This window comes from Dama dama, chromosome X, assembly GCF_033118175.1.
Source record: "Dama dama isolate Ldn47 chromosome X, ASM3311817v1, whole genome shotgun sequence".
Taxonomy (NCBI): domain Eukaryota; kingdom Metazoa; phylum Chordata; class Mammalia; order Artiodactyla; family Cervidae; genus Dama; species Dama dama.
The window spans coordinates 120,987,436-121,001,597 of NC_083714.1; the positions used below are offsets into that span (position 1 = coordinate 120,987,436).

Here is a 14,162-nt window from a genome sequence, read left to right on the forward strand (position 1 = left end):
AGGGAATTGTATAAGTAATCTCTCCCTCTTCCCCACCCCCTCTCTCTCTGAAATTCATTCACACCACCCATAGCCATCATGTCTAGATGACTAGCAGACCTGACAACACAACTGTTTTCCTTAGGGTCTCAAGGTGAGCACTGACTTTCCCCTTACAAGTGACATTATCTATATCCTCACCAGCTTCTGTAGATTCATCTTCCCCCAAGGCAAGTCCTCATGCACCACAGTCGTGAGGGCAGACCCTGAAGCAAATTCCACCAGTCTGACTGGGAAGGCGCAGACTCAGCAACAGGCATTCCCTGTCTAGCCTCGTCTCCATTTCAGACATGGTTGAGATCCTCCCCAATTTTGCCTGCGAGTTGACCAACATATTCATTTTATTGATACTTGTTCAGTTTTTATGTTTCTACAGTTGACTCTTGAACAGCGTGGGTTTGAACTTCTTGGGTTGACTTAGATGTTTTCCATAGAAAATACTAGAGAGCTGAGCTTCCCTCGTGGCTCAGACAGTAGACAAATCTGCCTGCCATGCAGGAGACCCAGGTTTCATCCCTGGGTCAGGAAGATCCCCTGGAGAAGGGAAAGACTATCCACTCCAGTATTCTTGCCTGAAAAATTCCATGAACAGAGGAGCCTGGCGGGCTATAGTTCTTGGGGTCGCAAAGAGTCAGACACAACTGAGCAACCAAAACTTTCGCTTTGACTACAGAACTATACAATCTGTCATTGGACAAATCCACAGATGCTGAGCAACCATGGATATTGAGGGCCAACTCTAAAGTATACATGGATTAACCCCCATGTTATTCAAGGGTCTACTTTATTTATCCTGACAGAAAGCATGTGATCTCTGGATCAGAGAAGGCACAAGTGATTACTCAAGAGCATCTTGGCACTCATCCTCATGCCCCAAATCTGCCTATGAGACGTGAGGTGAGAGCCAGATGTTTACCTGTGCAACTGTGGGTTACAGTACAAGAGACAAAACCCAGTATCAGAAACATCAGAGCTTATATAAGGGAGTTGGCATGTCTGATAGAGACAGAAAGAGAGGTGTGGAGGGACTTGGGTGTCAGAAGGGAGAGAGGGGGTGAAGATAGAGAAACAGAGAGAGACCTTTGCTCTCCTCTCCAGAGAGGGGAGCAGGTCTCTGTCTGTTATCCTCAGAAGGTAAGTTAGAATGTAAGCAAAGGAATCCAGTGAAGCTTCTGGGTCTCCCTGGAATAATACACTAATCTCAGCTCTGAGGTATATTTGCTGGTCAATGATCCTTTATCCCAGATGGCAGTGTTCTTTGCTCAGAAAGCCTAGAACCTGTGAAAATGGGAGAGATATATGACCCAAATGTATTTATCATCGCATTTCCTCTTCTCAAAATCTGATGCCAGCTGCCTATTGAATACCTATAGCCTGATGACCCAAAGGCTTTTCATTGTCATCATACACACACACATATACACACACAAGCATGTACACACAGAACCTGTTCATCCATCTGCAGTCCTCTTACTCAGATACCAGTATTCATTCAGGTGCTCAGGCCAGAAACCTGGGAGCTAGAGTCATTCTTCCTCTTCACTCAATACAGTCACTGACTTCTGCCAAGTTTCCTTCCTAAATAACTTTCTCAATTCAACTCAAATATGAAGGCTGACTAGATTTTTGATTACATTAATAATATTTTAAGTTTTGAGGTGTAGAATACAGTGCTATGTGTGCTTTCCTTGAAAAGAATTCATGTATATTGGAAACATGCTGAAGATTTTTTGGATAAGTGTATAAAATATTATATCAATTTGTTCAAAATACTATGGTTGAGGAGGTGAATGAGTGGACATATACAGTGAAACAGCATTGCCCATGGTTTTATAAGTGTTGGCAGTGGATGATAGATTCATAGGGGCTATTTGTACTGTTCTCTCTCTTTTTTTTTTTTTTCTTTTCTGCTTTTGTATATATTTGAAATTCACCTATGTGTGTGTGTGTGTTTGTGAGATGGTTCCTCACTGTCTGCTGAATTACATGCAGTATTTTTAAAGCACATTATTAATCATCTCCAGCTGCTATTTCTGGACCCATCTTCCTTGATCCTATATGTTTCTGAAAAGTCAGATATGACTGCTCATGTTTCCTGTCTTTGCGTGTGTATTAGCTACTAAGTATGACATCCTTCACACTTCAGCTACTCAGCTATGTATATCTACCCCCAAATCCTACTTCCTTTATGAGCCCTTTCCTTGGCTTGTGACCACATATATAATTCATTCCTTTTCTGAGCTTTGAAAAAACATTTGGTGCCATTTAGATCACTCATCAAATAACTTGTGAACATTTAGCGGGGATTTCTACACTATAACTGTTTCCTTCAGTTTTCCAAACCACACCCTCGCTTACCACCTCAATAAGATCAATTCAAAACTTACTCAAAACAAGTAAAACCTACCTTTGCTTTCTCCATATTGATCCTTATACATAAAATAACTCAATAAATGTTTACTCAATTGACTTGTCTTTGACAATTCAGATAAGGAAAATAACCAGATTCATACTTGCAAGTCTAGACAAATATGGAAGATTTTGGCATTTTTTGAATGCTGATATATTTTTTAAAAATTATTATATTGTAAAGTAATTAGCCTCCAACTAATAAAAATAAATTTTAAAAAATTATTATATAATGACATTGTGTTTTTTTCCCCTTAAATATAATCTGTGTTTAAAAATTATGGAGTTGATTTTTGTGATACTTGAACTTATTCAACACAAATGCACTGGGTACATACAATGTTCCAGGCATGTGTGTGAGCTCTGGAAACCCTGCACTCAGAGGGTCTAGTCTAGTGCTACAGAGAAACGAGGAGATAGGTAATCTCACTTAGTCATAAAGGCCATGAAGGAAAATGAACATACAAGAGAAACAGAGCACTCAGGGCTGCTACTTAAAATGGAAAGGTAGAGAAGGCTCTTCTGATATGAAAAAGAAGTAAGGAAAACAGTCATTTAAGTTTCCTGGAGGGGAGAAGTATTTTTGGCAGAAAGAATGGCAAATGCAGAAACCTCAAAGCAAGAGTACATTCAGCCTGTTTGAGGAACACAAAGAGGAAAATGAGGCTGAAATGGTGTGCACCAGGAGGAGGGCTTCCCTGGTGGCTCAGCTGGTAAAGAATCCACCTGCAATGCGGGAGACCTGGGTTCGATCCCTGGGTTGGGAAGATCCCCTGGAGAAGGGAAAGGCTACCCACTCCAGTATTCTGGCCTGGAGAATTCCATGGACTGTATAGTCCATGCGGTCACCAAGAGTCGGACTTGACTGAGCGACTTTCACTTTCTGGAGGAGACTAAGGAAAAAGTAAGACTGGAGTGGCAGGCAGCATACAACCAAGTTGTGCAGAACTTTGTAGGCCCTGATGAAGACTCTGGGTTTGGGACTTCCCTGGCCCAGTGCCTAGGACTCAGTACTTTCACCTCTGGGGCCCGAGTTTAATCCTTTTTCAGGGAACCAACGTCCCACAAGTTGTGCCTTGTGGACAAGCAATAAATTTGATAAGGAGCATTTGAGAAGTGAAGTAATATGATTTGATTTGTGTTTCGTACAAATTTCTTTGGCTATTGTGTGAAGAATTGATGGGGAAGGGTCAAGAAATGATGAGGGGGGTCATTTAGGTAGGAATTGGAATAATCCAGGTGAGAGACAAGAGTAGCTTGTATCAGACTTATAACAAGGGAGATGATGAGAAAATGTCAAATTCTGGACATGTTCTTGGAAGTAGAGTCTATAGGATCATCCAGTAATATGAATACAGAGATTAAAAAAGAAGGATCAAGGAGGATTCCAAGGTTGTTAACCTGAATAACTGTTAATTGATATGTCATTTACTGAAATGAGGAAAATAATGGGAAGAGAAGGATAAGGGGATGCTGTTTAGAATGTGGTTGGGGCTATGTTAAGTTTGAGATGCTCCTGAGACATCCAAGCATCAAGAAAGTTGTTGGAAATATGAGTATGGATTTCAGAGTTGAGGTCATGGCTGGAGATGTAAGCTGGGGAATCATTGTCATGTTTATTGTTCAGTTACTCCATCATGCCTGACTCTTTGCAACCCCATTGACTGCAGCACGCCAGGCTTCCCTGTCCATCACCATCTCCTGGAGCTTACTCAAACTCATGTCCATTGAGTTGGTGATGCCATCCAACCATTTCATCCTCTGTTGCCCCCTTCTCCTCCTGCCTTCAATCTTCCCCAGCATCAGGGTCATTTCCAGTGAGTCAGCTCTTCACATCAGGTGGCCCAAGGATTGGAGCTTCAGCTTCAGCCTCAGTCCTTCCAATGAAGATTCAGGGTTGATTTCATTTAGGATTGACTGGTTTGATGTCCTTGCAGTCCAAGGGACTCTCAAGAGTCTTCTCTAACACCACAGTTCAAAAATATCAATTCTTCAGTGCTCAGCCTTCTTTATGCTCCAACTCTCACATCCATACATAACTACTGGAAAATCCATAGCTTTGACTATACAGACCTTTTTCAGCAAAGTAATGTGTCTACTTTTTAATATGCTGTCTAGGTTTGTCATAGCTTTCCTTCCAAGGAGCAGGGGTCTTTTTAAAATTTAATTAAATTTTTTTATTGAAAGATAATTGCTATACAGAATTTTGTTGTTTTCTATCAAACCTCAACAAGAATCAGCCATAGGTATACATATATTGCCTCCTTTTGAACCTTCCTCCCATCTCCTTCCCCATCCCACCCTTTAATTTCATGGATGCAGTCACTGTCTGTAGTGATTTTGAAGTCCAAGAAAATAAAGTTTGTCACTGTCTCCATTGTTTCCCCTTCTATTTGCCATGAAGTGATGGGACCAAATGCCATATTGTTACTTTTCTGAATGTCTACTTTTAAGCCAGCATCAAAAGGCTTTTTAGTTCCTCTTCGTTTTCTGCCATAAGATTGGTTTTATCTGCATATCTGAGGTTATTGATATTTCTTCTGGCCATCCTGATTCCAGCTGGTGCTTCATCCAGCCCAGCATCTCGCATGATGTACTCTGCATATAATTTAAATAACAGGGTGACACTATACAGCCTTGACATACCCCTTTCCCAAGTTGGAACCAGTCTGTTGTTTCATGTTTGTATTTAACTATTGCCTTCTTGACCTGCATACAGGTTTCGCAGGAGTCAGATAACATGGTCCAATATTCCAATCTCTTTAAGAATTTTCCACAGTTTGTTGTTGATCCACACAGTCAAAGGCTTTAGTGTAGTCAATGAAGCAGAAGTAGATGTTTTCCTGGAATCCTCTTGCTTTTTCTGTGATCCAATGGATGTTGACAGTTTGATCTCTGGTTCCTCTGACTTTTCTAAATCCATCTTGAATATCTGAGAGTTTTTGGTTCATGTACTATTTGAGGCCTAGCTTGGAGAATTTTGAGCATTGCAATATCGAGATTATGTAAAGTCACACGACCAAACAGGAGGTAACATAGATAGATGAGGAAATAATCTATGCTAGAGCACTCCAATATTAAGAGATTAGTAAGAGGAGAAAGATTCTGTAAAGGAGACTGTGAAGCTGTGGACAAGAAGGTGTAAGAAAAAACAGAAGAATTCAGGTTACAGAAGCCAAACAAAGATAGAGTTTTAGGAAAGAGGGAGTGATTGCCAGTATCAAGATGAAGACTGAATTACCCATTCAAATTGGGCATGTTGAAATCAGTGAGCTTCAAGGTTAATGACTTTTAAAAGTCAGAAAATGAAAAATGCAAGACTGTGAGTTACTCTGAGTGTTGATACATTTCCTTTCTTCTCTTTCCATAGACAACTGAATCATTTCTGACTTGCTTTAAAATTTCAATATTGCAGAATATAAAAGACAACCTGCAACAAATCTCAGGTCGGATTGATGTCATTCACAATAAGAAGGCAGCAGCATTGCAAAGTGCCACACCCCCGGAAAAGGCAAGGCTACAGGAAGCTCTCTCCAGGCTCGACTTCCAATGGGAAAGAGTGAACAAAATGTACAAGGACCGACAAGGGTAGGTACCACTTTCCTTTTACTAAGAAAACAATTATACCCATCTCCCAGGAAATCTAGAGTTCATGTCCATGCTCTTCATGAAAAAAAGAGAGAGGGAGGAAGAGAGGGAGATGTATCACTATCACTGGAAAAAGGTAAGTGGAATCAGAACAAATGGTGATATAGTTGAAACTAATGAGCTGAATTCAACAAATTTTTCAGAACTAAAGTTAGCATCATGTTCGAACACTATAATATCCTCAAAAATTTCAGGTCATGCCAAAACCGATTTGGTCATTGAATTGAGGTGGTTTAAATAATTGTGCAGTACAGTTTGTATACTTTTGGTCAACTCTGTATCCTATAGATTTATAATAGTTTGATATACTTACATTAATATATTGGAAATATAAGCTAGCAACACGAAGTTGACTTTCATGTGTTGTTTCTGTTTTGAAGGTGATCTTTTACATTTTACATCTCCCTACTTTTTTGTCTCAAAGAATTTGATTTAAAATTATTAATTTTTCATGCTTCTTTAATTAAACTGTCTAATTGTTGACCAAATTTTTAAAATTCAGATAGATTTCTTAGCCTTAGACCAGAAGAAGGTGTTGTTTCCTCTTCCAATTTTAGGTGAAACATAATAAAATTGCAGTGGCTTAAAGCAGTTTCTTTCAGAGAGTTGTTTCAAGACAGTATTCTTCATTATTCTTGGAGGAAATAAAATCATTTTTAATAATTACAAGGAACCTCCTTAATATCTCTCCTATCTGTCCATTTCTTGATGTCTTTACTTCATTTTTTGTTCTTAATTTACTACATTAGATTCCTAAATCAATACTTCTAGCATAAATCTCAGTGTTTCCAATGATCATGCCTTCTTTGCTCCCAATTATCTTTCATTCAGAATTGTTTTTCTGAAATGTAAGAACTTAAGTGCTATCACCTCATTCCTTTTAGAATAAAGTCTAGATTGATTAATTTGGAACAAAAGGCTTTCACATGATCCCTGCTCATGTGGTCAACCTCACTGTGTATCAACTCCTGCTTGCTTACAACTCCTCTGAATTCTGCTCTAGCAATATTAATTTGATTTAAAGATTTCCAAATGTCTTCTGCCCTCTCTGGCCTACCTGCCTTCAAGTCTCATGTCAAATGTTATTTCCTTCTTAAAACCCTAAAAATATTAGTTTATCTTAGAAACTTAGATATCATTTTAACATTAATATAACATAATATCAGCATACAATTTATATATTTGCAAATGTTGCCAGACTCAGTGGCTACCTGTAGAGAGGGTGCATGCTAAATCACTTCAGTTGTGTCCAACTCTTTGCAACCCTATGGACTATAGCCTGCCAGGTGCCTCTCTCCATGGAATTCCCCAGGCAAGAATACTGGAGTGGGTTGCCAAGCCCTCCTCCAGGGGATCTTCCCAACCCAGGGATCGAACCCATGTGTCTTACATCTCCTTCATTGACAGGCAGGTTCTCTACCACTAGTACCACCTGGGATGCCCCTGCTCCAAAATGACCTTTTCCTAGAATTTAATATAGAGCAATATCTTTTTTTTTTTTTACTTTTATGTCTCCTGCACAAGCTCCTGAAAGAGAGATATGCTTTATTTTATGTGATATGTTCAGGACTAAGATAGTAGTACTAAGCATGAAGTGGATGTTCAGTGTATCTGAACTGAATCCCCCACCAGGAAGCCTGAGAATATTTTCCCCTGGACTGTCTAATAGTTTTATCTCAACTTACTGGAAAACAGCTAGTTCCAGGGTATCCATAGCCATTCTTGATAAAGGGAAAGAAACTCAGCAGTCCTATGTGTATACTGCAAAAGACAAATTTATTATTCCATCATGAATATACCTCTCAGTATCGCATACTAAGTCAAAATGAACTTCTGCAAGTTACTCGATGAGGTCAGTTTTGTCACTCTCTTTTGGGGTGCTCATTCCACATTGGGGATGTTTGCGTCTCTATTGTCTTCTCTCAGGGTTTTCTTCTAGCCATCCAGGCCACCAACACTATCGTCTAAGAACTTTCAGGGTTCTTGGGTAGGCAGTGGCTACGTGCTTCTGTGGGCAGTGACCACTCTTGCAGGAAGGCTGAGGTGAGACTTTCTGCTTTCTGAGTCTTCTCCCCCACTTTTGGTCATCTTTTGTCACTGAGCTACGTATTTCCTTCTGACAGTCATGCGGCTCTTTACCTTTCAGTTCACCTTCAACCATAGACTTGAAAAGACGCAGATCCTCTAATGCCATTCTACAGAGAGAGTAAGCTGAATTTTCACCCCGGATCTGGGTGGGCTTTTTCCTATGTCTGGCAAATGATGGAGTGTCACTAACCCCAGTAGCCTCACTCTTTACTTATCCAGATGCTGGAAAAGTATCCTCATTTTACTCTAATTGGACTTCTCTAGGAATTGGTCAGGAGCTGCTAAATTTCATGTGACTGTAGTCTAGTCTTGGGTAAAACTGTTTTAAGTTATTGTGTGTGAGTACAGACCCTAGAGTTCAACTTGCTTTGATATCCTGGCTTTGCTGCTGACCAGCTCTATGTCCTTGAGCAAGCTCCCTAGCCTTTATCCTCCACAATTCCCTTATCTATAAAATGGGAGAAAAATATTTACTAAGTCATAGAGTTGTTATGAGGATTAAATGATACAGTGTATGTCAAGTGTTTAGTGTATTGCTTCTATATAATGACTCAGTCAAGCTCGGCAATTTTGATGATAAACATGATGGTCTCCTGGCTCTGATAGTCTTCATGCCTGTTAATTCTTTCTTATATGCTCTCACGTTTTCCTGAGCACCATAGAGAGCTGATTTAAATTCAGTCCCTGATTTGAAGAACCTCCCAGTGCTAGAGAGAAAATGGACAAACAGCCAATAAATTACAGGTTAATAGATACAAGCAATGCTGGAGGGTGAGAACAAGATCCCTGGGGAGTGGAAAAGGAACATCTTACTCTGAGTCAGGAATAAAGCAAGGTCAATGGACCGTTCAAGGTTCTGAGTTACAACTAACAGAAAGAAACTCCGGTTGCCTTGGGTAGAATTATATAATTAGAAGAGTATCAGGTAACTCATAGAATCGATGGAAAAGCCTGGGATCCAGATGTAAATATGGGCAGAAATTGTCAAGGAAGCCTGGTACACGTACCCAGAAACACACTAAGCATCAAACTACAAGACAAATCTGAATTATAAACTGTTATCATAGCCATGGTCCACTGGCACACCAGAGATACCATTGCCGCTCTATAGCAGTTGCAACTATCACTTCCCAAAAGTATCAAAATTATTACTTATTTTTGTGTCACTAATTTTAGAATTAAGTTTGCTTACAGAATTGCCAGATAAAGCAGTTGTTGTTTTTTTTCCCCTCTGAAGGGCCAATTAGTGAATATTTCAGTGTTTGCAGGTTATATAATTTCTGTTGTAACTACTCAACTCTGCTGTTGAAGGGTGAAAGAAACCCTAGACAATACATATACAAATAGGCATGGTTTATTCTAATAAAACTTTATTTATAAAGACAGGCAGTAGGTCAAATTTTGCTGGAGGGCCATAAATTGCCAACTTTTATAATAAGGCATGCTTCAGTCATATAACTAGGTTCTAATTGCTAGGGGTTAAGAAATATAAATTGCTGCAGTTTGGGCTCCATTTTTTGGAGTGGTAGTGGTAGTCAGGAATTTATCTCCCACCAAGCCCATATATTGGTAGATTCTTGAATCCTTATCTATTAGAAGCTATATGTTCTTTCTTCAAATTAGTATAGAGTTGATTTACAATGTTGTGCTAGTTTCTGATGTACAGCAAATAATTAAGTTATATATATATACACACACATATATACACACACACACGCACACATATATATGTATTCTTTTTCATATTCCTTTCCATAATGGTTTACTACAGTATGTTGAATATATTTCTCTGTGCTATACATTCTGACCTTGTTGTTTATCTGTTTTATATGTAGTAGTTTGTATCTGCTAATCCAAGCTCCTAATTTATCCTCCCCCAACCCTCTTTGCCCTTTGGTGACCATAAGTTTGCTTTCTATGTCTGTGAGTCTGTTTCTGCTTTATAAGTAAGCTTATTTTATTTATGTCATATTTTAGATTCCAGATATAAGTAATATCATATATTAATCTTTCTCTGTATAACGTATTTCACTTAATATGCCAATCTCTAGGTCCAGCCATGTTCTGCAAATAATATTATTTCATTCCTTTTTACAGCTGAGTAGTATTCCATTGTGTATGTATACCACATCTTCTTTATCTGTTCATCTGTTGATGAACATTTAGATTGTTTCCATGTCTCGGCTATTGTAAAGAGTGTTTCTGTGAACATTGAGATGTGTGCATCTTTTTGAATTAGAGCTTTTTTCTGGATATATGCCTAGGAGTGGGATTTCTGGATCATATGGTAGTTATATTTTTAGCTTTATAAGGAACCTCCATACTATTCTCCATAGTGGCTGTACCAATTTACATTCCCACCAGCTGTGTAGGAGGTTTCCCTTTTTTCCACATCCTCTCAAGCTTTTGTTATTGTAGACTTTTTATTGGTGGTATTTGGACTCATGTGAGGTGGTACTTAATGTAGTTTTGATTTGTATTTCTCTCATAAATCAAGGCTATACGTTCTTAAATAGACAAATGTGCATCATTCATGTTGGGTTCTCAACAAAAATCTACTGTTTTTTAAATAAGTCAACTTGTGGTTAAAACAAAATACCTTTGAACAAGTAAGAAGGCATTAGTATATTTTCAGGTATGAGCCAGTTATGATAATACATCAGTCAGCTATTGCCATAATATGGTGATACAAATTACCCCTAAAACTCTATAACTTAAAACAAGCCTTTGTTCTCATGCTTATGGATCTTTAGGTTGCCTGTGTTTTGGCTGACTTAGGCTGAGTGTGGCTGGACAGCTGTTTCAAGTGATGGGTGAGCTGGGCTATGCCCCAGGATATGTGTTTCCTCCACATGTCTTTATTCTGGGCTTTAGATGAAGGACCGGTGGCATACTCTTCTCATGACACATCACCAGGGCATGAACCAAGCCCAGTCTCCTAAGAGCATGTGTGGACTATGATTGTATTAAGCTGCTCACATTCCATTGGCAACAGCAAACCTGACATCAATAGAATGGGGAAGTAGTCTCCTGCTACAGTGAACAGGAAAGAACAATAAATACTTGCTGACTAATAATCCAAACTATTATAGGTAGTTAATAATTAATAATGAAGGATTCTTTAGAGCTTGAAAATACCTTAGTGATTTTATCCTGCTTCATTATTTTATCAGTTCAGTTCAGTAATTCAGTCGTGTCCGATTCTTTGTGATCCCATGGACTGCAGCACACCAGGCTTCCCTGTCCATCACCAGTTCCCAAAGCTTGCTCAAACTCATGTCCATCAAGTCGGTGATACCATCCAACCATCTCATCCTTTGTCGTCCCCTTCTCCTGCCTTAAATCTTTCCCAGCCTTGGGATCTTTTACAGTGAGTCAGTTCTTTGTATCAGGTGGCCAAAGTATTGGAGCTTCAGCTTCAGCGTCAGTCCTTCCAATGAATATTCAGGACTGATTTCTTTTAGGACTGGTTGGATCTCCTTGCAGTCCAAGGGACTCTCAAGAGTCTTCTCCAGCACCACAGTTCAAAAGCATCAGTTCTTCGGCACTCAGCTTTCTTTATGGTACAGCTCTCACATCCATACATGACTACTGGAAAAACCATAGCTTTGACTAGATGGACATTTGTCGACCACAAAGATGTTAAGTGACTTGCCCAAACACATGCTTCAATGGCACATCTGCATATTTCTATTTCACCAAAATATTTCGCTCTAATATATTTGCATAGCTTACTCAAAAGTAATTTGCAAACAGGAGAAAATGCAGTAATCTCTTGGCATTCCTGAGGCATAGCTTCTGAGACCATCATTAATCACCGAATTCATGAGTGCCATGATGGCAAGACTCACCTCTATTAAATGTCATAGAGTAAAACAGACATTACTGTCTATGTTGATGCAAGTAGAGAATTAAAAGCCAGATTGACTTGTTACAGCTCACTCATTATCTAGGAGACCATACATTGGCTTCCATACGTTGTCTTCCGGCAAATAAAATTTTAACTTGTACCTCAGTAAAGTTACAAATCCTCAAATTATTAGAAGTGGGTCCTTTCCATGGAAACAAAGATAGGTCAGTAAATATTAAATCCATGAATCACGTGTGTGCATGTACATATCCATGTATATGGATAGATAATCCGTATAGATAGAAACATGTATTTACATATATAAATACGTAAATATTTAATGAGAAATTAACTGATGCTAAATGCTGTTTTCCATCTATTTCTTAGTGGATTACTTACTGTTTATAAAGGAAACACATGAAAATGAAACTAACATAATATCTACCTAGTATTAGAGAAACAATATACTTTCCAAAAGCACTTAAGGAGGGATGACAGATACCAATACAGATAGCCTGTTGTCTTTTTTCAGATACCACCTTTCCTAGCCCTCAAACCATTAGCAAATTTGTCTGATTTTCAGGAAATTACTCCTCAAGTCTTAGAGGATAGCACAAATCAAGGAAGATAATGATAGCGAAAGTAGTTTGTAGACTACAAATTGCTCTGTAGCCATAAGATGGCATTATTGTGTAACAACAAGATTCTGGTCTGACAGTATGAGGACATTTAAGAAATCAAATTCTATTACCAATGATTTTTCATAAAGTAAGAAATAGGAAAAACCATGTTGTGTTAAAGAAGAATATATATTGTATGATTTCATTGAAATAAAGCTCAAAAAAAGGCCTATCAAGGGTTAAAGTTCAGGTATGGTTATTTTTGTGGGGAGTAGTAATTAACAAGGACAGGAATGAGTTCTGGGTTTGAGTAATGTTTTATTTATTCATCTGGATACTGGTTATATTGATAATTTCCCTTAAGAAAATTTATAGAACTGTACACTTGTGAGTTGTATATTTTTCTGTGTGTATGCTTTTACTCAAATGAAATTTACACTTAACATTTTTAAAATAGTTAACACATTTTTAAGTACAAGAAGGTCCTAATCTCAGAATGTTTTGAAAAAGGTGGCGTTTTAAGAAAAAGCACGTTACATTGTGTTATTTTTGGAATTTCCCCATGGACTTCTGAAAGGTTTATAATTGATCAGTACAGACTCTTAAGTTTGTGGGCACCAGTGCTCTAGAGAACGATTTCCTGAATGCTGGGAGCACAGTGCCACTTGTCAACAGGATGCTGGAGATGGAAGAGCTGGAAACTGCTTCCCTGGGGATTTCTCCTTTGTTTAGCTCTCTTTGTGTCAAGCCCACAGTATTAATGTGCTCACAGACTCTCACTGCCATTTGCCATGAAGGAAAATGAGACAATGAAAAAAATGAAGAAATGAAAGGAGAGAAAACAGAAATAGAAATGAAAGAAATTGGATTTGAAGAGAAAGCACCTTGATCGCCTCTGTATTCAGATTCTGGGGGACAAGCATGCCATTCTGCTAGCCCACTCTACATGTAACTTTCCCATAAGCATTGACTATCTCACTGGTAATTTTTCTACTGAAGCTTTCAGTAAATATTTTTCTCTCATGTCAAGGTTAGGGAAATAACCATACAGTACTCACAGAGGGAAAGAATAATATATTAATCCTTATGGCATCTCCATACAGTTTTTTCCTCTAAAGTGGAAGCTAGAGGGACAGATGTATAATCTGGGAGTTTTTCCAGACTTGTTTGTTCCTAAATGAGACATTCAGCTATAGCAGCATTAGCAGCCTCTTCTATTTGTCACAATGCCATATGTAGTTGGGAAGATACATGAGAAGCACACACAGGATCCTGACAACTCAGGAAAGATCAACATTGCAGTCTTAGAATTAGTCTCTACTAAATGTAAAAAAAAACTCATGCCAGATTGAATCTTCATTTCTCCTCCCAGGTATATGTGTAAGTGCCAGTGCATAATTTTACTGTAGTTTTTTGAACTTAGTAGAATCAAGTAAGAGGTTAAAAAAAATACCCTGAATATGGATTATTTTTTACATCTCATTTTACAGTTGTTTTTGTACTGACCA

At 38.5% G+C, this 14,162-nt stretch overlaps 1 protein-coding gene across 1 annotated transcript in view; it reads left to right on the forward strand.

Moving 5' to 3' along the window:
* The window catches only part of DMD (dystrophin), a 2,165,569-nt gene that overhangs the window by 937,853 nt on the left and 1,213,554 nt on the right, over positions 1-14,162 (forward strand). Inside the window, exon 42 of the mRNA XM_061137756.1 lies at positions 5,864-6,036. Within this exon, the coding sequence (XP_060993739.1) occupies positions 5,864-6,036 (173 nt within the window). The remainder of the gene's footprint in view (positions 1-5,863; positions 6,037-14,162) is intronic.